Source organism: Neoarius graeffei, chromosome 13 (assembly GCF_027579695.1).
Source record: "Neoarius graeffei isolate fNeoGra1 chromosome 13, fNeoGra1.pri, whole genome shotgun sequence".
Classification (NCBI taxonomy): Eukaryota; Metazoa; Chordata; class Actinopteri; order Siluriformes; family Ariidae; genus Neoarius; species Neoarius graeffei.
The window spans coordinates 66,941,010-66,966,462 of record NC_083581.1 but is presented as its reverse complement, the minus strand read 5'-3'; the positions used below and the strand labels follow the sequence as shown (position 1 = coordinate 66,966,462).

The 25,453-nt window shown below is 41.9% G+C and overlaps 1 protein-coding gene across 1 annotated transcript in view; it reads left to right on the top strand.

Annotated features, from left to right (window-relative positions):
- dvl1a (dishevelled segment polarity protein 1a) overlaps nucleotides 1-25,453 on the top strand; it is a 211,324-nt gene that overhangs the window by 169,257 nt on the left and 16,614 nt on the right. The window contains exons 5-8 of the mRNA XM_060938375.1: nucleotides 10,761-10,899; nucleotides 17,566-17,659; nucleotides 17,786-17,855; nucleotides 17,979-18,118. Of these exons, the coding sequence (XP_060794358.1) occupies nucleotides 10,761-10,899; nucleotides 17,566-17,659; nucleotides 17,786-17,855; nucleotides 17,979-18,118 (443 nt within the window). The remainder of the gene's footprint in view (nucleotides 1-10,760; nucleotides 10,900-17,565; nucleotides 17,660-17,785; nucleotides 17,856-17,978; nucleotides 18,119-25,453) is intronic.

Here is a 25,453-nt window from a genome sequence, read left to right as displayed (position 1 = left end):
AGATCTGAAAACTTATGCCTTATAGAACAACCCATTTCTTCATTCAGTATCAAAATACAAAAATAATTTCCAGTCATACTTATACCACAGCCATTCTATCATCTTTGTCAAATGTGTATTTGTAGAGTAATTTCCAATGGAATCAAGTGCAACCAAGGTCGTAAAACAAACAAAAAGAAATTTTTTTCTTTCTTTCTTTGTACAAATCTAACCAGATGTTTGGTAATAGGCTAACATATTAATTCCTGTAATGGGAAATTCACACAACCACAAACGTTTTCTTCTTTTCACATCCAATATATGGCACAAAAAAAAATTCACTATATTTGGATATCCAAATATAGTGAATTTTTTTTTTTTTTGTTTTGTTAACGGCGCGCGTGCTGGAGCTCGTTAGGTGCATAGGGCTGATGCTGTTCTGCGCAAGCGCAACACAATCGCACTAGAAAGCATGTTCAAGCTGCCAGTGTAGCTGCAGTCTTTTTAGTTGTGAATTACGAGTATTTCCACTTTCATCTCTGTGATGCACAAGCTTTGATCAGCAGAAAATCGGCATATTTTAATTTTGACCGGCCGGTCGCCGGTCATGGCCGATCACGTGAAAATCGGCCGATTCCGATCGGCAGCCGGTCAATCGGTGCATCTCTGGTTTTGACCTTAGTTTTTTGCCTTTTTGGTGGCAATCTTTCAGTCATTCTTTAGTTGACATTCAAGGAATAAATTGCAAAAAACAAGCTGGAGGTTTTTATTTTAAATATTGAACTCAACACTTGCCTCAACCAATACTAAAATGAAATAAATAGTATAATGTAACAACAAAATAATAATAAAATATCATAATTAGATGTAAGAAACCACTTAAGGTAACACCAAGGCAACTAACAATAATGAAAAAGCATTACCCTGATTGGTGCAAAGCCTGCATGCCCTATCAGAACATTTAATTCTGCATGGCTTCCTGAAAAAAACCTCCAGTGCCCTATCGTAAGGGAAGTCATTGCTGAAGCGGGATAAACGGGATAATGCAATAAGGCCGGTTCCTCGCGTCAAGCTGCTGCTGTATGCATCAAAATTGGTTTATAGCCTGACTCAGGAATGTCCGTTTCCTGTAAGCCAAGAAGGCTATGATAAAGCTCATCACGAGCACGACGTAGGCTGCCTTTTAAAATAAGGGGTCGGAGGCGAATCGGGAAGGCTGCGTTATTTTTAATTAGCCTAACAGGCCGACTTGCAGTCCGGGTATATGCGCACCGGCAGGCCTGTGGACACGCCCCTCCGTCTCTCTCTCTCTCTGTGTGTGCGCGTGTGAACGAGAAGAAAGAGCACTATGAATGAACGGAACAATACGCAACGGATTTTTTTTTTTTTTTCAAAATCGCGAGTCTGATTGTGTGGCGCTAGGAATCCATTGTGTGGCGCTGCGCCACACAATGGTCTATGTATGGGAAACCCTGAACAGACATCGAAAAACTGGAAAAGAGAATGTGTACGTATAATAATAATAATATTGGCTGGCTTTTTTTCATGGTATATGAGATATATTCCATTCACCTATTCATCTTCAACTCGTTGTTCAGTGTCATGCTAGCTGAATGGAATATATCTGATATACCGCTCAGCGCCAGCCAATATTATTTAAATATACAGCAGTACAGTCGCCTAATGAATATTGAAATCATATCACATCATGTGGAAGTTTTCATCCCTGACTATATATATATATATATATATATATTTTTTTTTTTTTTTTGTTGCAATTTGTTCAATGTAATGCCAAGCATTAAAATATTGATGTTTCATCTGGGAATTGTTTTAGAAATCCTGGCTCTGTGTGTGTGTGTATTTGAGCATGCTTCTTAATATATTGATGAGATGTGAAATTTGTCCCCACAGGGTCATTCCGTGCCAACTCACCTAAGGGTCCCCACATCACCATCTCAGATTTTGCTCAAAAAATTCTATAATCAAGAATCATATGTTTGTACCACACATGCAAAATATTAGCTCCCAATTCATTGTAGTTTTGGAACTACAGGCCTTTGAAATTTTGATGTCAAAATACCACATGACGAAATGGCTCTTTCCCCAACTTCAGAGACCCATAACTTTTTATTGCAGCTATCTAGACAGTTGTGTTTGCAGATTCTTACTGAATGATACCCACTCTTTTCAAATCTGTTGCCACAAAGCCTCTGAAGGACATATGTTTTGCATAATGGGAAGCCAAAAATGACGTTTTGGCCAAAATCACTTAAAATTCATTAAAACTCTAGGGGGCATAGTAGAAATATGAAGCTAGTTAGATTTTTTTCCTCACTACATAGTAATTGTAGGGTTGTTATCTGTTCACAGAAACATATTTTGCCATGAAATTTCAATTCCTGAATTTAAAAAAAAAAATTTAACATCTTACGTCCTTTCCGAGGGGGCTAAAATAGGGCATTTTTGCCATCTTATTTGGTCATGTGGCTAGGGGTTTAGGATCTTCTAATTTTTTGTGAAGATGCTCTCATATAAGATGTAACTACTCCCTGATTTTTTTTAACAAACGCCCCTTGCTTCATATTTTAATAATTTGTTTTGTACATGGACAGTCATCATTTTTCACTTTTTTCCACATTCAGAACTCTGTAACTCTAAATTGGAAGATTCCTACTAGCAGCTATTTCAGATTTACATACACTGACACACAAATTTTCATATTTTAGTAGTAGTATGCCCAAGAAATTCATATTTTTCTTTCTATTGGGACCTAAAAACAGCTATTTGGCCAAAAATGACAAAAACGCTGGGCAGCTTTTAATAAACAAGGGAATAATGAAGGGGTGTTTTGCACACAAATTAAGGCTTATAAGAACCTAATCTAGGCATACACATTTCCTGAACAACTTTTACTGTATTGTATAGTATTTTTTGCAATTAGAAAATTTTAGGTATAATTGCAATTTTTGTTGAATATCCTTGGAAAATATAGAAAAATAACAACAAAATTCTGGAGTAGTATTTTTAATATACTTCAAGGTTGTGTAAGCACAAAACATTTAGCAATGAGGTTTTATTTACATATTAACACATTCAATGATCCATGATCATGATGTTGAAAAACATCACAAGATTTGTACATAATTTAAAGTCAAATATGGGCATCCGTGATAATGGGTAATTCATTCACAGGCAGTACAGTTTCATGTGATGTGCTAAGACACTCATAAACTGTCATCTAGTAGTACATAAGTTAAAACTTAAGTCTTTCACAAGTTTGAAGTCATCCTCTGTTAGTTGGTATTGGCGTCCCCCACTTTTTATGTTTGGGGCCTCTACCACACAAAGGACATGAAACAAAGGCACCCAACATTCATCTTTCCTGCTTTGTGGTGGCCATGAGAATGTGTTGCCTCATCCTTGTCTCATGAAATTGACATACACATCATTTTCTTCTTCATTTCTGGTGACAATATTTCCAATGTACCATTTTCTGTCATAAACACAGGCAATATATTTGCCCGGCTGGTACATATTTGGTGCAGATTGGGACATTTGGCTTGGGGCCTGTAACTGGGACTGTAAAACTGGTGTGGTTTCAGGTCCTATGTCCACTACCGATGATGGTACCACATCAGAAGAAACCCTTCTCATCTCCAGCTGAGTGGGTGCAATTGGGCTAAGGATATCATTGCTAATATATATATATATATATATATATATATATATATATATATATATATATATATATGGATAGAAAAAGTCACCACATCTTTAATTTATGAGGAAAATAGCCCATTCCCTCCAGAACTTGAAAAATATCAAGTCAACATTTTTGTCATTTTTGGCCAAATAGCTGTTTTTAGGTCCCAATAGAAAGAAAAATATGAATTTCTTGGGCATACTACTACTAAAATATGAAAATTTGTATGTCAGTGTATGTAAATCTGAAATAGCTGCTAGTAGGAATTTTCCAATGTAGAGTTACAGAGTTCTGAATGTGGAAAAAAGTGAAAAATGATGAAACTGTCCATGTACAAAACAAATTATTAAAATATGAAGCAAGGGGCATTTGTTAAAAAAAATCAGGGAGTAGTTACATCTTATATGAGAGCATCTTCACAAAAAATTAGAAGATCCTAAACCCCTAGCCACATGACCAAATAAGATGGCAAAAATGCCCTATTTTAGCCCCCTCGGAAAGGACGTAAGATGTTAAAAAAAAATTTAAAAATTCAGGAATATAATTTTCATCGCAAAATATGTTTCTGTGAACAGATAACAACCCTACAATTACTATGTAATGAGGAAAAAAATCTAACTAGCTTCATATTTCTACTAGGCCCCTTAGAGTTTTAATGAATTTTAAGCGATTTTGGCCAAAATGCCATTTTTGGCTTCCTATTATGCAAAAAGTATGTCCTTCAGAGGCTTTCTGGCAACAGATTTGAAAAGAGTGGGTATCATTCAGTAAGAATCTGCACACACAACTTTCTAGATAGCTGCAATAAAAAGTTATGGGTCTCTGAAGTTGGGGAAAGAGCCAATTTCGACATGTGGTGTTTTGACATCAATATTTCAAAGGCCTGTAGTTCCAAAACTACAACATAATTGGGGGCTAATATTTTGCATGTGTGGTACAAACATATGATTCTTGATTAGAGAATTTTTTGAGTAAAATCTGAGACGGTGATGTGGGGGAGTTCCTGAAATTTAGGTGAGTTGGCACGGAATGACCCCACAAGGACAGGAATATCTGTCAGTTTTGATCTTGTGGGGACATTTGACTGGTGGCCATGAGCAAAACAGATTTTTAAAAAATGTATTAAAAACAAGCAGAACTTAATGCAAGCAGCGTCGACCAGGATGCCTCCACCAACAAGCCTAGATCTAGGCAAGGCAAATAGAAAATAAAATTACATAAAATAAATGGGGAAGAAGAGAGAAAAAAATAATAAGAATTAAACAGTAGTAGAAATAAAATAATAAAATGAAGTAAAAGTTCAGTAAAAAACAGCAGAATAAAAGTTAAGTAAAGTTTAAAACATCTCATCTCATCATCTCTAGCCGCTTTATCCTGTTCTACAGGGTCGCAGGCAAGCTGGAGCCTATCCCAGCTGACTACGGGCGAAAGGCGGGGTACACCCTGGACAAGTCGCCAGGTCATCACAGGGCTGACACATAGACAACCATTCACACTCACGTTCACACCTACGGTCAATTTAGAGTCACCAGTTAACCTAACCTGCATGTCTTTGGACTGTGGGGGAAACCGGAGCACCCGGAGGAAACCCACGCGGACACGGGGAGAACATGCAAACTCCGCACAGAAAGGCCCTCGCCGGCCACGGGGCTCGAACCCGGACCTTCTTGCTGTGAGGCGACAGCGCTAACCACTACACCACCGTGCCGCCCAGTTTAAAACATGTAAAGATGACGGTATTTATCAGTTAGCAGAAAGCATCTGAAAACAGCTTGGTCTTTAGTCTAGATTTGAAGCTGCCAACAGCAGGAGCATTTTTGATGTCCTCTGGCAGTTGGTTCCATAGCTGTACTGCATAGTAGCTAAAAGCTGCTTCACCACACTTTGTTTTAACAACTGGTTTTACCAGTAAATTTTGCTGCTGCGATCTGGTAGATCTGATTGGGTTAGGCCGCCGCAACATATCAGAGAGGTAATTGGGCCCTGTACCATTTAGAGATTTGTACACCAGCAGCAATACCGTACTTTAAAGTCAATTCTGTAGCTTACTGGAAGCCAGTGAAGGGACCTTAGAATTGGAGTAATGTGCTCTGTTCTTTTTGTTCGTGTGAGAACCCTAGCCGCTGCATTTTGAACCACCTGAAGTCGATTCTTCTCTTCAGATACTTCTGAAGTCGAATAGATCTACTTGTTACTGACTGTCATGTCATGTCAATACGCTGTCATCACTTTGCGATGGTAGGCTACATGGATGAGTTAATGCTCTCCAACGCCTTCGATCTCTTTTTGACACATCATCTGCCATTCAGCTGGTGTTCTCTTGATGACCCAGTAGCACAACACCCGCCCTGTCATTCTCAATATTACTCATTCATGTTCTTTAGGGAGATAGACTGAAACTGAGACTGAATAACCAACCGATAAGATAATGAGAACTCCGATTGTTTTGCAGATGACTGGGTAGACTATTTTGACCTGACCTGTACAGCTCTTGAACATCTGTACCTTTTTGTCGAAAAGACATAAGGCTTCGGGGACTTTTTGAAACAGAAGTAAGCACGAATTCACCGTTTTCCCTCTGGGATGGAAGTCGAGTTGTAATCAGGACAGGTGGGAAATATGAAAGGACGTTAATTTCTTTTGTTATAGCGTAGTTATTTACCGCAGGCGAACCTCAGTTTGTAAATCACCAGTTGCACAGCACACCTGCCCGAGGTCAGACTGGATGTCATGTGCTTCCATCCCTGCTCTGGGCGGTGCATCGGACTGGCATCTTAATTACTTCATCTGCTCTGGTTTATACGGTATAGACAGTGCGAGCTGGGTGCTGAGCAAGATCAGAAACTTAACCGCTTACTCTGGGCTACATTTCAGAGAGTTAGAGGTGTGCCGTTCAGTGCAGCTGGAGAGGTAAGGCTTCTATAACTGTTGTTCGTAGAAATTATATTAATTGTCAGATTGAATTCTGGCTAATTGGCTTTAATTTTCAATGACCTTTGGATAATATATTTTTATTTCTGATGTGCTGGTTTATTTGAATAATAACACAGTATTTAATAATAAATAGTTGTGCTAATTCTTAAAGGAGAATTGATTGTGACGAGCTTCTAACCGTCTCTGTTAGGGTTGGGCAGTATCGTAATGTAATATAGGATCGATATTGTCATAAATTACATCACCGAATACTGTGTTATTACTCATCGTAAAAGTAGTGGATATGTACTTGTAGCCGTTGTAGTAGTGGGCATATTCGTATCATGAACATGTTCACCTTTTTCATGATGCTTTTTGGACATACAGTTAACTCGAATCATTAAACATGAACATGACGGAACAGTCATGATGCTGAGCCTTTAGTACAGGGTCTATTGTGGATTTGACTGTTGCAAGAAATATAATACCAATAATTTCGGCAGCAAGCCAAGCAAGATGCAAGCTAAAGCTGTGAAAGCCATGCTTAGGACAGATATCGACGTATAATTTCCAGGCAGCCATTTGTTTCTCCAAGCCTACAGGGGGCTATGATTACATTTGATTACATCTCCTCCTTCCCCGTATCTGTCTCTTTTTCTCAGCACCTCCACTGCAGATAAGAAGTAGAGCTAACTGGTGAAAGCAGGCCATGGAGGATGAATAAGGCCAGTGATAATGAATGGACTTCCCAGAAGACTTGAGAGTAATCCTTTTATTGTAGACGTAAAGGTTAGACTTATTCACACACAGCTGTAGGCATACTTTACTGTGTTTTTTTAAGGCCCACGGACTGTGCAACATGGATTATTTTCTTCAAACTGAGGGCGTTTAAGCAGTGGACAGTGACGCACTGAAATGTGAAAGTGGTTAGATCAGCCGTGCTTCAGCCCTCAAAGTGCGTTTGGGGTGTGGTGAGAGTGTGCTATGCAGCTAGAGAAACTCAAGGAAGTAATGGACATGACGACAGTGTTGGAGTGTTTTGGTCGAATGCAGCGTCCTTGCCATCTGCTCAGACCCTTCCAGCGTGTACGATGCCACCCTGCGCCACAGCCACGAGCCTGTCTCTGTATGTATGCTTTTACTGAGATGGGTTAAGAGCATTTAAAGATTGCACATCCTTTCATGCCCCATTAGTAGATGAGTGATTAACTGCTTGTGAGATTTAATACATATCTCAGTGATTAGATGTTTGAAAGCTACAATAATGCAGGAAGATTTAGTGCAATATGGTGTTTTATACAAACAAATAATTTTCAATAGAGAAAACTGCCATGCCTCCTTCACTGGTATTGGTATTGACGCACACATAGATCACATTTTCTTCACTAGGGCTGACAGGTACAGAGGCCACGCCTCCTTTATTGGCACTGACAGGCACAGAGGCCACGCCTCCTTGATTGGTACCGATAAGTACAGAGGCCATGCCTCCTTGATTGGTACTGACAAGCACAGAGACCGCACCTCCTTTATTATTACTGATGGGCACAGAGGCCACGCCTCCTTTATTGGTACTGACAGGCACAGAAGTCATGCCTCCTTGATTGGTACTGACAGGCACATAGGCCACACCTTCTTTATTATTACTGATGGGCACAGAGGCCACGCCTCCTTTATTGGTACTGACAGGCACAGAAGTCATGCCTCCTTGATTGGTACTGACAGGCACATAGGCCACACCTTCTTTATTATTACTGATGGGCACAGAGGCCACGCCTCCTTTATTGGTACTGACAGGCTCAGAAGTCATGCCTCCTTGATTGGTACTGACAGGCACATAGGCCACACCTTCTTTATTATTACTGATGGACACAGAGGCCATGTCTCCTTTATTGGTACTGACAGGCACAGAATTCACGCCTCCTTGATTGGTACTGACAGGCACATAGGCCACACCTTCTTTATTATTACTGATGGGCACAGAGGCCACGCCTCCTTGATTGGTACTGACGGGCACAGAATTCATACCTCCTTGATTGGTACTGACAGGCACAGAGACCGCACCTCCTTTATTGGTACTAACAGGCACAGAAGTCACGCCTCCTTGATTAGGACTGACAGGCAGAGAGGCCACACCTTCTTTATTATTACTGATAGGTACAGAGGCCATGCTTCCTTTATTTATACTGATAGGCACAGAGGCCACGCCTCCTTTATTGGTACTGACAGGCACAGAATTCACGCCTCCTTGACTGGTACTGACAGGCACATAGGCCACACCTTCTTTATTATTACTGACAGGCACAGAGGTCACACCTCCTTTATTGGTACTGACAGGCACAGAATTCACACCTCCTTGATTGGTACTGACAGGCACATAGGCCACACCTTCTTTATTATTACTGATGGACACAGAGGCCATGTCTCCTTGATTGGTACTGACAGGCACAGAATTCACGCCTCCTTGATTGGTACTGACAGGCACATAGGCCACACCTTCTTTATTATTACTGATGGGCACAGAGGCCACGCCTCCTTGATTGGTACTGACGGGCACAGAATTCATACCTCCTTGATTGGTACTGACAGGCACAGAGACCGCACCTCCTTTATTGGTACTAACAGGCACAGAAGTCATGCCTCCTTGATTAGGACTGACAGGCAGAGAGGCCACACCTTCTTTATTATTACTGATAGGTACAGAGGCCATGCTTCCTTTATTTATACTGATAGGCACAGAGGCCACGCCTCCTTTATTGGTACTGACAGGCACAGAATTCACGCCTCCTTGACTGGTACTGACAGGCACATAGGCCACACCTTCTTTATTATTACTGACAGGCACAGAGGTCACACCTCCTTTATTGGTACTGACAGGCACAGAATTCACACCTCCTTGATTGGTACTGACAGCCACATAGGCCACACCTTCTTTATTATTACTGATGGGCACAGAGGTCACGCCTCCTTTATTGGTACTGACAGGCACAGAATTCACACCTCCTTGATTGGTACTGACAGCCACATAGGCCACACCTTCTTTATTATTACTGATGGGCACAGAGGTCACGCCTCCTTTATTGGTACTGACAGGCACAGAATTCACACCTCCTTGATTGGTACTGACAGCCACATAGGCCACACCTTCTTTATTATTACTGATGGGCACAGATGCCACGCCTCCTTTATTGGTACTGATGGGCACAGAATTCACGCCTTTTTGATTGGTACTGACAGGCACAGAGACCGCACCTCCTTTATTGGTACTGACAGGCACAGAAATCACCCCTCCTTGATTGGTACTGACAGGCACATAGGCCACACCTTCTTTATTATTACTGATGGGCACAGAGGCCACGCTTCCTTTATTTATACTGACAGGCACAGAGGCCACACCTCCTTTATTGGTCCTGACCGGCTCAGAGGCCATGTGTCCTTTATGAGTACTGATGGTCACAGAGGCCACGCCTCCTTCGCTAGGACTGACAGACACAGAAATCACTTATAGTAGACAGTTGAATAACAGCAAAATTTCTTTTTCGACCATTTAAAAAAATGTTCTACTCCTTTTTTCTAAATGATGCATGTTTGTGTGCATCAAATAAAAATACTATTTTTATAAAAACACAATTTTTCTGCTTTTTTAAAATGCAGGCCTGTTTCTGTAGTACTTTGTTCATCCATCTAAATATCGTAATACATGTCATGTATCTTGAAATTGTTAAGTATTGAGATTCACGTGCCATTGTTCATCATCTGATGCCTGCTATACAACGGTTTGAATCACTACAGCTGTGTTCTGTTGAATAAATATATAAATACTGAGACCAGTGTGCTTATGAAAATAAATTGTTCATACGAAAAGTACGGAGTTGAAACTGTTACAATTACAGATTTTAGTAAGACTATATTACGAAGCTTCTGTTTAAGTCTAAAACTTAGAGATCTTTTTAAAGGAATCCATAAGCATAATTTGTCCGTTTTACAGTATGTCTGTCCTTAGTTGCCAGCGTTATTGCCCTCAGTCACAAGTTTCATCACGACTGATTTGTTTGCGTTTCTTTTGTGAATACTTTCTGTGAATCTCCAAGTCCTGCTGTTCCTGTGTTTTGTGTGTGGTTGCACTATCTGCTGTGAGAATAAACGCTGTGTGTGTTTCTCGCAGTCCCGCGTTTAAATGGCCACTCGAAGGCCGAGCGTGTTAATCGAGACTCAGCCATGGGCTATGACAGTACCTCCATGATGAGCAGCGAGCTGGAGTCCAGCTCCTTCATCGACAGTGAGGAAGATGAGGATGCCAGCAGGTCAGTCTTTCCCAGCACTTATTTACTCAAGAGCTGTAGATTATCATTATGTAATATCTGTAATTAAATTATACCCGAATACACCATATGTATTACGTAAGGAATATGTGCTAGTGTAGGAAAATAATAATTGATGAGATGATGTGTTGCAACCCAACATAAAGCAGAGTTACTTCGACCACTCTGAAGTTGATTATTTTCCAGTAACAGCAAGCACAGCAAGGGTTTTATTCCACTTATACTACAGTAATTTGCCAGTACTGTTTAAATAACATGGATATGACACATCACACTTATGCTATCATAATTTTATTCATTTATAGTAACATTTAATGTTAGTCAAGTGTCTGCAAAACAAGTTACAGTGCAAAACCTCAGTCCTATTGGCCAGTCAGAATCAAGAATTCAGCAGCGCAGTTGTACAGATTAGAGCCCTGCACTCCCGCGGGAGTCCCGCGGGACCCGCCGCAAAGCAGTGCGGCGCGGGACAAATTTTGAAAGCTCATTGCGGGCGCGGGCGGGACCGGAAGTGCACATATGTGGCGCGGGCGGGAGCCGTGATAAGCTGCAGTCCCGCTAACTAAAAATGTGTTTGAAATAAAATGTATAAATTATTAATTTATGTCTATCATATATAATTTGCGCTGGATATTTTATTTGGCATTAATAAAAACATTTTAAGATGTCTAAATTTGCAGAGAGAGTTAGATTGCCAGAAGAATAGCATCTTAAATTTGCCATTGATCACTCTAACGGGAAATCCTTTGAACACTCTAATGACTCGCAGTTCACACCCAGCTAGCAAGAGAACTATGAGTGAAGTGATTTACGGCTTGCGTTAGTCTACAACTTTAGTCAGAGAGACATGTTACACAGTGACGGTAGGCTTGACTCAATGCTATCCCAGAAATCCTTCCTGTAATATGCAAATTTGGCTGTCCAATCAGAGGCGGCCAAATTTGTATATTACAGGAAGGATTTCTGGGATAGCATTGAGTCAAGCCTACCGTCACTGTGTAACATGTCTCTCTGATTAAAGTTGTAGACTAACTCAACCGGTAAATCAATTCACTTCTCTTACTAGATCTGCTTTGCAATTAAGAAAAAAAAAAAAAAAAACACACCATTGGTACAAAGCAAGCCCATTCACTTTTTTATGCTGATCAGAGAATTACAATGGTTTCTCATATGATAAAAATGTGTAATTCGTGATTAAGTATTTTAATCGTTTGACAGCACTAATTATTATTATTAGAGACACTACATGCTGAATTCAGAAACAAGGTAAATAATAACAACATGAGCTGTAGATATTTATGCTGAAATCCACTCAAAGTAGGGGACGAGGCACCATCACGCTGTGTCAAGACAAGAACTTTCCTGAGAAATAACGCGAACATCTGCATCATGCGGGATTTGCGGGCGGGAGCGGGACAAAATATGGCAGGCACGGGCGGGAGCGGGACTGAAAATCATCATTTTTTTGTGGGCGCGGGCGGGAGCGGGACTGAAAATCATAATTCTTTGCGGGCGCGGGCGGGAGTGGGACTGCACAATGCGGGCGGGAGCGGGACTGAAAAATCCGACCCGCGCAGACCTCTAGTACAGATGACTTGCAACCACGTGATCAAAATGTGCTCCGTCATGAGCGTCCGCCATGATGGTGGATATACAAAGCAACTAGGATGGCAGCCTCTGAAAGCGTTTCTGTAAACAATGCTGAGTTTTCTCAGTATTACCACGATTTGAACGCTCGAGCAAAGATTCGATACAAAGAGAAGATAGATATGTGTAGTTTTGACCCATATTATTTTAAAAAGTCAGATTTTTTCTGAGGATAAGACGCTTATACCAACCATCGAGTACCCAGATATCGCGTTCTGTCTGGTTTGGCAGACTTCATGGGCCAACAAATCTCAAATGAAGGCTTGGTAGTCCATGGAAATCTATAACTTCTTTGTCTCTGGATGAGTGTCTGTGAAGATTCTCAGTCATCCAGGTCATAGTAAACTGTGGGTGGTAAAAGAGAGCAACTGGACTTGCTTGCACAGAAGAGCCAGTTCCTCAGGCCAGGACTCTGCTGTCTAGCTTCATCTTAACAACAAAGGACACTCATTTCAGGATTGCAACGTACACATTTTAGCCAGAGAGGATCGTTGGTATGAGCGAGGAGTTAAAGAAGCCATTTTTGTCAACCTGGAACGGCCTTCACTGAACAGAGGTGGTGGTCTAAGACACCATTTATCAGCCACCTACAATGCAGTCCTAGGCACACTTCCCAGACAACTGAATGCACACCAAAACCCAGCTGTTTTCAGTGACTCACAGGAGGACGGAGAGAACCAACAACCCAGTGATCACCCCAACGACTCTCTAGGCCGTTCACACCCAGCCCCCAGTGACCCACACACCAACAGGATGGCTCAACGACACTTTAGGATCGCTTTTCATCCATGAGAGGATAAATACCTGATACTCCCTATTATGCTGTGTTCACACTTATACCGGTACGAAAGTGGTATAACTGTATCGATACAAAGTATACCGGTACAGTTTAGTGCATCTGTCCACACTAGCGAGAAATGTTTGCGGTTTTCTTTCACGGTAGTTGAAGTGCACGCAATGTTTCCGTAGTTACCGAGTAACTTCCTTCCGAGAATATGGCTGTTACGGCGTCTCCTAAGGTCCAAAGGACCAGAGCGCCAACATTTATACAACAGACTTGGCGCTCTGGTCCTTTGGACCCTAGGGGGCGCCGTAACAATGGCGGATGAAACAACGTGTGTGTGCTTTTTGTTGTCAATGTACAGTCTGTATTTCTGGTGGTCATTTATTCAGTCGAATTGTATAAAACGCACGAAGCAGTTGAGAAAGCAACAAAGAAAACGCATCTCCCTTTCTCCCTCGTCCCTTCTCTTCCCCTCCCTTTCTCTCCCTTTTCCCCTCTTCCTCCCTCCTTTTTCCCCCCTTTCTTTGCTCCATGTAGCTCCACGGTCATTTTGAGCCATTTTGACGTTTTATTTACAGCTGGAAAGCACGTGCGTATTGCCGGAAGACGTAGGAATGGTTCATTGCGCATGCGCATTATATTTGTATCGATACAGAACCGCTTCATCTGTCCACACTACAGCGAAGCGCTTCAGTACCAATACTGTACCGGTACGAAACCCATACATTTGTGGGTTTCGTACCGATACAGTTATACCGCTACAGTACCGGTATAGTTGCTAGTGTGGACAGGTGTTGCGGTACGAAAGTAGTTTCGTATCGGTACAAAATCCCTAGTGTGGACAGGGTATTAGTCAGACAGAACTGAAGAAGCCTTTCGGATGAGAGGTGAAACGTCTTCAGGAATCTTCAAGCAAGTCCAGCTGCTCTCTTTTACCACCCACAGTTCTCTGGATGAGTAAATACCTTACTAATTAAACCAGTCAGCAATGACAAAGCAGTTGTATTTGCAAGGGTAAGTTAAAGTGCATATCACGGGTAAATTCAGGAGCAAGATCGATGTAATTCTCCTATTTTATATTAAACTTCGGTCAAATATCTGTAACATTCTGCATTCTCTGCAATTTTCTTTACCTTTACCAGAAAAATTCAGTTGAAATCAAGCCATTTGAGGCGAATTGGTCTGCCTCTGAAAAAAACTTGGCATTTGGATTTCCTGGCAAACATTGATTTTCGTGATGTTGCGTGCGGGACGCTTCCTACTGAATCCTACGTCAGCGCTGGTTTGTTGATGAGAAAACGACCTGGTGATTTTCTGCAAATTTCTTCAACGTTATCGCGTAATTATTAAAATGGTTAACAGATGTATCGTAGGAGGGTTGGGCAAAACCAATCTTGGGAGCGTCGTGGCTCAGGTGGCTAAGGTGCCATACCATAAATCCGGGGACCCGGGTTCGGTTCCGACCCGAGGTCATTTCCCGGTCCCTCCCCGTCTCTCTCTCCCGCTCATTTCCTGTCTCTACACTGTCCTATCCAATAAAGGTGAAAAAAGCCCAAAAAATATCTTTAAAAAAAAAAAAAACACCAATCTTGATGGGATTAGTACTCATCGTTTCCCAAAAGACCGGACAATGGGAGAGAAATGGGAGCGCTTGGTCTACACAGGCTGTGCACTGAAACCGTGCAAAGCTCGCGCAGCCTGCTGGCGCTTCCGCACGTGACGTCACGAATCTGGCTCCAGACTCCCTTGGGATTTTTCCAGACGCGTTTTGTTATTTTTTTTTTTCTGCTGTAGACAGATGGCCTTGTGCAAAATTACCCTTCTGGATGAGTGTGTAAAGAGACATACTTTCATATAAAACACCCCGAAATTGATCCAGAATATGCACTTTAAGGCTTCTTTTGCATTTCGTTTACTTCTATGCGTAAACAACAGACAAAGTGTGAAATTTTGACAAGTTTCTAGCTTTATGGCTCACAAATCACATTTCAATTTATTTCAGGTCAACCGCTCGAAAATTATAACAATTTTATAGTTATAAAATTATAACAACGACCGAGTGAACCACGACAAGAGAACGTTCATTTTATAGCAAGATTCTAGCAACACGAAATAAAATTCTTCCATGATATTATCGAGAGAGCTTTTGAATCTCACTTGAGATAAAATGATCACTACAAACACGAGCTGTTTTGGTTTTAGCCTCTGTTAGATCAGCCCTGATGATGTTCAGTCATGCTCATCTCCTCTCCGTACTAAGCCTCAGAGTTTCCTCGCCCTCTTTCCGAATCATGGACGCAATTCTAAAAAATCGGAACATGCCACGGTCACGAGTACTGTTGTGACCACAACCATGTACAGCACAAAGATATGGCAGAGCTAAAAGAACGCTTAAAGCAGCGGAAAAACAGAGAGAGTTGTGCATGCGTGACTACAGTGGTGCTTGTGAACCCTTTAGAATTTTCTATATTTCTGCATAAATATGACCTAAAACATCATCAGATTTTCACACAAGTCCTAAAAGTAGATAAAGAGAATCCAGTTAAACAAATGAGACAAAAATATCATACTTGGTCATTTATTTATTGAGGAAAATGATCGAATATTATATATCTGTGAGTGGCAAAAGTATGTGAACCTTTGCTTTCAGTATCTGGTGTGACCCCCTTGTGCAGCAATAACTGCAACTAAACGTTAGCGGTAACTGTTGATCAGTCCTGCACACCGGCTTGGAGGAATTTTAGCCCGTTCCTCCATACAGAACAGCTTCAACTCTGGGATGTTGGTGGGTTTCCTCACATGAACTGCTCGCTTCAGGTCCTTCCACAACATTTCGATTGGATTAAGGTCAGGACTTTGACTTGGCCATTCCAAAACATTAACTTTATTCTTCTTTAACCATTCTTTGGTAGAACGACTTGTGTGTTTCGGGTCGTTGTCTTGCTGCGTGACTCACCTTCTCTTGAGATTCAGTTCATGGACAGATGTCCTGACATTTTCCTTTAGAATTCGCTGGTATAATTCAGAATTCATTGTTCCATCAATGATGGCAAGCCGTCCTGGCCCAGATGCAGCAAAACAGGCCCAAACCATGATACTACCACCACCATGTTTCACAGATGGGATAAGGTTCTTATGCTGGAATGCAGTGTTTTTCTTTCTCCAAACATAACGCTTCTCATTTGAACCAAAAAGTTCTATTTTGGTCTCAGCCATCCACAAACATTTTTCCAATAACCTTCTGGCTTGTCCACATGATCTTAATCAAACTGCAGACGAGCAGCAGTGTTCTTTTTGGAGAGCAGTGGCTTTCTCCTTGCAACCCTGCCATCTACACCATCGTTGTTCAGTGTTCTCCTGATGGTGGACTCATGAACATTAACATTAGCCAATGTGAGAGAGGCCTTCAGTTGCTTAGAAGTTACCCTGGGGTCCTTTGTGACCTCACTGACTATTACACGCCTTGCTCTTGGAGTGATCTTTGTTGGTCGACCACTCCTGGGGAGGGTAACAAGGTCTTGAATTTCCTTCATATGTACACAATCTGTCTGATTGTGGATTGGTGGAGTCCAAACTCTTTAGAGTTGGTTTTGTAACCTTTTCCAGCCTGATGAGCATCAACAACACTTTTTCTGAGGTCCTCACAAATCTTCTTTGTCCGTGCCATGATACACTTCCACAAAACACGTGTTGTGAAGATCAGACTTTGATAGATCCCTGTTCTTTAAATAAAACAGGGTGCCCACTCACACCTGATTGTCATCCCACTGATTGAAAACACCTGACTCTAATTTCACCTTCAAATTAACTGCTAATCCTAGAGGTTCACATCCTTTTGCCACTCACAGATATGTAATATTGGATCATTTTCCTCAATAAATAAATGACCAAGTGTAATATTTTGTTTCATTTGTTTAACTGGGTTCTCTTTATCTACTTTTAGGACTTGTGTGAAAGTCTGATGATGTTTTCGGTCATATTTATGCAGAAATATAGAAAATTCTAAAGGGTCCACAAACTTTCAAGCACCACTGTACGGTGTGTCTTGTATGGAATGACGCTTGACCCTGCATTTGTATATCCACCAACATGGCCGACATCTGGGGATTCTATTTCGCTTTGACGTCACTTGCAAGTCAAGGATAAAAATACTTCTTAGTCATTTGTACCTGTATTGCGGAGGGATAACTGTATCTCTCCTTCGCATTGTTGTTCAGGTTGAGCAGCTCCACGGAGCAGAGTACTTCTACTCAACTCATGCGCAGGCACAAGCGCCGACGACGGAGACAGAAAGTGGCTAAAATGGACAGGGTGAGTTTCTCAAACAGACTGAAGCAGAGTTAGTGTAGCCGAACAGGAGTGACACATCATGAGCATTCCAGAAAGGAATCGTTAAAGGGTTTTTTTTGTGTGTGTGTGTGTGTCTTCTTATGACAGTCCTCATCCTTCAGCAGCATAACCGATTCCACCATGAGCCTCAACATCATCACAGTTACGCTCAACATGGGTAAGATCTTATGTCTCCTTGTTTTTGACTCATCATCTGAATCAGAGCCTTTTCACAGTCACACTGATGAAAGTCACCGTGTGTGCGTGCTATGGGTGAACTTTCCATTCTTCTTTCATACAGAGAAGTATAATTTCCTGGGAATCAGCATAGTGGGGCAGAGTAATGACCGAGGAGATGGAGGGATATACATCGGTTCCATCATGAAAGGTGGCGCCGTAGCAGCTGACGGCCGAATTGAGCCTGGAGACATGTTGCTGCAGGTATAACATAGCTTTCAACCTCTAGGGATCTCAATCTGTATAAGCAACCGTTAAAATCCTTATAAACCACACAAAATCCTTATAACTAACAACGAATTTCGCAAAGGTTTATTCACATAATATACAATGCTACAAATTATATACATTCAAGAGCCAAACATAAGTAACACTGTCTAATGACTCTTGGAGCTAATTAATGTTGGTCATTGTACTCAGTTGCAGCTTTTTTTGCCAATTCCAAATGTTTCTGATTTGGCACCATTATGGCGCCAGTATGCGTATTCTTCGTTTTTGGAGGCTGCCGGTTGGATTATGCCATTGAAAAGGTCCTTCCATTCAGGGAGAAACCTACCGCTGTATTGCGTTTTGAATTTCTTTGCCGGAGTGCCCATTCAGAATCTTTTCAGTCGCTATTGAAAGTCGCTCAGGTGGAAATACGCTTTTCAAACAAAATGTTACTTCCCGGTTGGCGGGATTCTCACAATGCGGTGTGCGCATGATCAAAAGTGGAACGAAGTCTCGCTACCACAAGATAACGCGCGATTTCATAAGACTTTACTGGCTGTCTGTGCTTTCTGTGATGTACAGTACGTTTGTAAATGTTATGCGCTCTTTTATCATCGTGGGAATTGATTATAGCTCTAAATAAATATTGAAGTTTTTTTAAAGAATCCGTATAACTTTATTTGTACGCCCGTGTACTACATTTATTGAATCAAATCCATATAAAATACGGACGTTCCGTATAGGTTGACACGTATGGGATAACATCACTTATATTGTCATTACCGTGCATAAAATACTCACCTCACTCACTCACTATCCGTTTTGAGTCAGTTGACACGTCAGGCGTGTGTATGACTAGCAGACTTCAGCAGAGCTCTCCATCCAGCACGGTAAATTATTCACCTTTAAAGAATAATTCATTCATAAATTACATTTATTCAATTTCCACTTTATCTCAAATGTAATCTATCAGTCAAGACATGGCTGGATCCTAATATTATGCACTGGAACTATAAGGCTAATGTTGCAACCAAATAACAGAAATGGTCTGGATATGACACCCAGTTATCCATAAAAAATAGACAAAAGACATCACGGCGCTAAAGAAAACACAGCTGTGCTGATGCCAAAGTAAGTTCTACCCGAACACATTGTTTAGTATCAATCTGCATCCGCTTCAGACTTGAGTTAGAGCTTTTGAGTTAAAACATTTTAAGATGGACTTGTGTATTAGAACTGATTCCGATTATAATGGAGTTCAAATCTTATATATTAAACAGTATGGATTTTTAAGAATGCACCCACCACTACCTTACCACCTCCTCCCCTTTTGGAGGGTAATAAAGATATTTCACAGTTATTCCACGAAATGTAGGCGTACATGAGGTGATAGCCGACGAGGCGCGTAGCACCGAGTTGTCTATTGAGGTTTTTCACCTGACGTCACAGGGTCACGTGACGCCCCGGTGTCCGCCATTTTGAAGGTCAAGCTACATACTAACGCTGCAGACAGAGAGGGAGAACCAGCTTGAAAAAAAAAAAACGTGTTACAGACACCGGATCCAGTGTAAATAGCTGCCGGAGCGCGCTCCGGCTTGCTCCCCCTCAAATTAAGCAGCGCGCTCCGGCTTGCTCCCCCTCAAATTAAGCAGCACGCTCCGGCTTGTTCCCGGAGTGCTCCGGCCGAGGTTCCGGAGCGCGCTCCAGCTTGCTCCCCCTCAAATTAAGCAGTGCGCTCCGGCTTGCTCCCGGAGTGCTCCGGGAGCAAGCCGGAGCGCGCTGGTTAATTTGAGGGGGAGCAAGCCGGAGCGCGCTCCGGCAGCTATTTACACTGGATCTGGTGTAAATAGCTGCCGGATCATAATTACAGTAAACTAGTAAATACAGTAAAGGAAAAACTTGAGACTGAAAGGTTTTAACAGTCATCCAAATGACTGAATGTAAACATTGCTACAGTAACATACTAGCTATGTTGTTGACATTAGCTAGTGCTAACAGCTAGCTGCTAGTACACTGCTACAACACAGACACCGACCCTAATAATACAGTTCTTGGTCATTGCCTGGTAACAGCAAATTTATAACGGGCCATGTCTCAACAGACTAAGAAGTTATTTCAATGACATTTAATAACATTTTGTTTATCCTGAGGACCGAAAGTAAATGAAAATGTGAACAAACCTTAGCTGTAATAAGATGGCGACCACCGGCTCCAGGGACGACCCGCTGATGTAGGCATGTTACCCAGCCTGACACAAAATATTTGTAGGTATCCAAACTCTTATACGCTTTCAGATCAATACCTGTGTATGGCGATGGGTTTTTAACGACATAGGTCTACAGATCATGTGGGCCGAAGTCAGGTAAAGATGAGGGCTTCGTGTACTTCCGTACGTCAGTGAGCAATCCTGGTGGAAGCAGGTAAACGTCGTTCTCTAAGCCTGCTAACCTCAATTTTTGCAAATACCTCTCCCTCTGCTCGCCCTGTAAATGCCCTACGTCGCTGGATAGTGAAGGTGTTTTCTGCATCTCGCTCCTTTTTCTTTTATGTTTTTCATTTGTCGCCTTCCTCGCATTCAAACTGATTCGAGCCGTGACGTCCAAAATGGCAGCCTAACGATGCATCACATGACTTGGTCACGTGGGTGAAAAACCTCAATAAGCCATGTACGACGAGATTGAGTGGAATAACTGTTTTATTCTATCCACATTCACTGGATTTTGAGAAACAGGGCATTTTTATTTTTTGCAAATTCGATAAATAAAAACTTTGTACAAAATGTCCGACAAAATCAGTTCCGCTTAGGATGTAAACAAACCGGCGAAATGACCGGAGCAATTTGTGAAAAACGCGATAATAATAATTATTGAAAAATAAAAAAGATACGTTCTTACCATCAAGTACTTTTATTCCATATTTTGTTGCTTTTTTATTGTATTTTTTACGGTTTTGTTTTCGAGTAGAGTTTTTATTTCGTCCTCGGTTGGTTCAGGAACACGCTCTGCCATTTTTTTGTTCTTCTTCTTTAGGTTTTTTTTTTTGGCGGTTGGCAAACCAACTTATAGCTGCATTACCGCCACCGACTTGGCTGGAATGTGGAACAGGAGATGTTGGGGGGGGGGCTATATTCTGTTAGCTATTTCTGTTTCTTTTAAATACTTGATAACAGAGTGATGTATCTGACTTGATGCGCTCCGCCACTTTGTTTTTCTCTACTCACGGTACATGAGCTGATAGCCTAGTAGTAGCGTAGCCAATCAGAGTGCACGATTGCTCATATCCGGTGAATGTGGATAGAATACTGTTAGTTATGTATAAAGTTATGTGTAAAATTACAACGTCATGGACTTTTAAAACCTCTCATGAAAATTCTCATCTCATCTCATTATCTCTAGCCGCTTTATCCTTCTACAGGGTCGCAGGCAAGCTGGAGCCTATCCCAGCTGACTACGGGCGAAAGGCGGGGTACACCCTGGACAAGTCGCCAGGTCATCACAGGGCTGACACATAGACACAGACAACCATTCACACTCACATTCACACCTACGGTCAATTTAGAGTCACCAGTTAACCTAACCTGCATGTCTTTGGACTGTGGGGGAAACCGGAGCACCCGGAGGAAACCCACGCAGACACGGGGAGAACATGCAAACTCCACACAGAAAGGCCCTCGCCGGCCCCGGGGCTCGAACCCAGGACCTTCTTGCTGTGAGGCGACAGCGCTAACCACTACACCACCGTGCCGCCCCCTCATGAAAATTAATATAGGAAAAGCAGAAGAAAAAATAGGGCCATAACACTCTATCTTCGTAACGTGGACTTATTTTGTTATTTTATGACCGAGCTAGACAATGACGTGTGGGTGGGGGGCGAGATGCGTGATGTCTTTTTCGCATGTGTGATGTGTTTTTCACATGGCTAAACTGGTATCTAGATTAGATTAGATCCAACTTTATTATCATTGTGCAGAGTACAGGTACAAAGCCAATGAAATGCAGTATAAGCGTCTATCAGCTTTCCTGACTTGTTCGCAACAATAACCTCGCAACTAAAGCTAATGAAGCAAACCTCGGGCATAAAACATCTCAAAGTTTTCATCCACAAGTCTTCATACTGTAATCACACAATGTAAACTGTATTGCATAATTTAAACTCTAAACGATCAGAAAAATCCCTGTCTTGTATAGGGGCTGTAATATCACACTTTGTAAGAAGAAAATGTGAAGGTTTTCATGTGTCGATGTTTTCAAGCTGCTTTATATCGTGTCTAGGGCTGCGTACCTAAACGTAACATCAGGTACAGGTACCGGTACAGAGGTTTAGGTACAGGTCCGGACCTGTACCTGTACCTGAACAATTTGACAAATTCTTCTGAACTTCTTTAATAATGACAGAAACATTAATAAACTGTTGACAACTTGTCAGTATCTTTATTCAAAGAAAACCGAACATAACTAGGTTTCCTACCTCACTTCTCAGTCACCCTCTCAGTCTCACACTATAGTTAACTTGGGACAAAAAGTCATAAGTTGTCTCACAGCGAGAAGTAACTACACTAGAGTACTACAGACTACGCGCAGTCCGCGGCCTTTAACTTACGCGGCAAAATTACACAAAGCAGCAAAGACTGCCAATGCCAGCAAAGGAAAAATGGCTGACCTGCTTTTGAGTCTTTTTGACCAATCAGAACGCTGGATCAGCCAAGCTCTCGCAATGTCTCGTGAGACTGTGGCGAGAGGATCTCAAATCAAAGATGGCTCTGATTTCAAGTTTCAGCGCGGCATTTTACGTCTTTTCCAGTGCTAAATTTTCATCTTTGTGGTAGGATTTACGCATCTTCAGTCACAAAATAAGCAGATACTTGGTGTAAATTTATATCTGTACAGTACCGGTACTTCATGATCCGGTATTTTGGACCTGTACCGAATCGATTTTCACGGTACAGTACCGGTACACAGTACCGGCACGCAGCCCTAATCGTGTCATTTTGACCAGATCTCAGAGAGGACAGTAAAACACAGAACAAAGCTAATAAGTGAAACCTTACTAGCATTAAACATGGCTTCAGAGAAGAAACTTGAAATTTAAAACTTATCTCAAACTCAGCTGCTCAGCCAAGATAGACTGTTAGGCTACGTTCACACTGCAGGCTGAAGTGACTCAAATCCGATCTTTTCGCCCATATGTGACCTGTATCCGATCTTTTATTGACAATATGAACGACACAGATCCGATTTTTTCAAATCCGACCCAGGCCGTTTGGATATGTGGTCCTAATTCCGATTCCTATCCGCTCTTTTCATATGCGACTTCAGTCTGAACCGCCAGGTCGCATTCATCCGACTTACACGTCATCAACAAGCCACAAATGTCACTATTCTGCGCTGAAGTAGGCGGCGGGTCTCTCAAAAAAAGTTACAACAACATGGCGCATAATCACGGGCGCAGATAGAGGGGGGGACGGGTGGGATTCGTCCCACCCAGATTTAAATTCACTTCGTTCGTTCCCCCCCACTTATAGGGAGGAAAAAACGTCTATGCTGTCTTTCTTTGCATAAGGCAAACCTCACGGAAAATCAAAAGACTAATTACCATTCGGTTTATTGAGGTGCACAGCAGTGTATACATAGTTGCAACAACTCACATAAAGCAAAACAAAGACTGATATTCGGTTGGTTGAGCTGCGCAGACTGCACAGGTTGTGAGCTCGAGCTTGGTTGCTATGGTAACCCACAACAAGTTTGACAGGCATATCGGGGTTGGGGTTGGTTTGCTGGCAGCTTTGTCCCCCCCAGTTTTTTGTCCCCCCCAGTTCAAAAAACGTATCTGCGCCCCTGCGCATGACATCAATGCGAGGGACGCTTCGGGCTGTGAAGGTTCTGAATCTTCTCAATGGAAGGACGCAGAGGTTAGGGAGCTGATTTCCATTTGGGGGGATGCAGCTATTCAAGCTAGATTGGATGGGTCATACCGCAACCGAGCGGTTTTACTTCCGTAAACACTGGCCATGCTCACTGCGTGTGACGTCGTCGTATCCTGCAATGCGCATGCGGAACACTTTTAGGTCGCTTTTCGTTCATACTGAGGATCACATACAAGTCGCATATATTTGTTAATGTGAACGACCTCACAAAAAATCGGATTTCACAAAAAAATCCGAATTGAGCATTAAGCCTTGCAGTGTGAACGTAGCGTTAGATTTGGTGTTGACTGGAAGTGTGTCACTTTTGTATAAATGATGTTTTTCAAAAGTGTGTAAATGTCAGCTATTTGAGTAGGTTTTAGACAGTAAGAGCAATGAGTAATGCTCTGCGGCAAGTGGCAGTTTCTTTATGCGAAGCAGATTCTCCAGATAGTTTGACACTGGTTTATTTAATGAAGGCAAAAAAGTACACACACACAGAACTGAGAGTCATATACAGAGTAATCTAGACATTGTGCTCAACAGTTTTGCATTTTAGACATTTAGATTATATCTGTGTCAGTACTCAGAACGAAAGTCAGTCAGGGCAGATATCACATGGCGTTCCAGGATGAAGCTTTTTGGTTCGAGTGAAATTACAGGGAATCTACACACAGTGAGTCTTGTTTCCTGGACCTCTCACTGTTTGTGTACATCTCACCAGTATCCGGCTCTGTGCTGAACAGCTGGTTCGGTCCTCCCTTTTTCCTTCCTGTGGCATAACCTTCTGATCTTGCTGTGCTCAGCAAGATCAGTCATGACCCTCAGACGTGACCCTGGGTCCTGGTCAGCTGTACACAATAGACTGTTAAGCATCAGATATCCGGAGTCATCGAGAAACAGTCAAAGAATTGTATAAAGTGGAGCCACGTTGCGGGTTTGATTATTATTTAACAATTGTTTGCCGAAGGCGAGGGGAATATCAGTGAATAATAACGAAACAAAGTCGAGGACAAGAGCTAAAGTCAAGTTTATTTGTATAGCGCTTTTAACAATAAACATTGTCGCAAAGCAGCTTTACAGAATTCGAATGACTGAAAACATGAGCTAATTTTATCTCTAATCTATCCCCGACGAGGAAGCCTGTGGCGACGGGGGCAAGGAAAAAAACTCCCTCAGACGACATGAGAAAGAAACCTCGAGAGGAACCAGACTCAAAAGGGAACCCATCCTCATTCGGGCAACAACAGACAACATGATTATAACATTAACAGTTTTAACATGAAGTCAGTTTTGTTGATGTTATAAACTCTTCGTTGATGGAAACTTGAGTGCAAAACTGTTCATGACAACTGCAGTCCTAAAGTTAGCAAGTCAACTGTAGTCCTCAGCCATAAAAGCATTACTGTAAGTGTCCAGAGCATCTT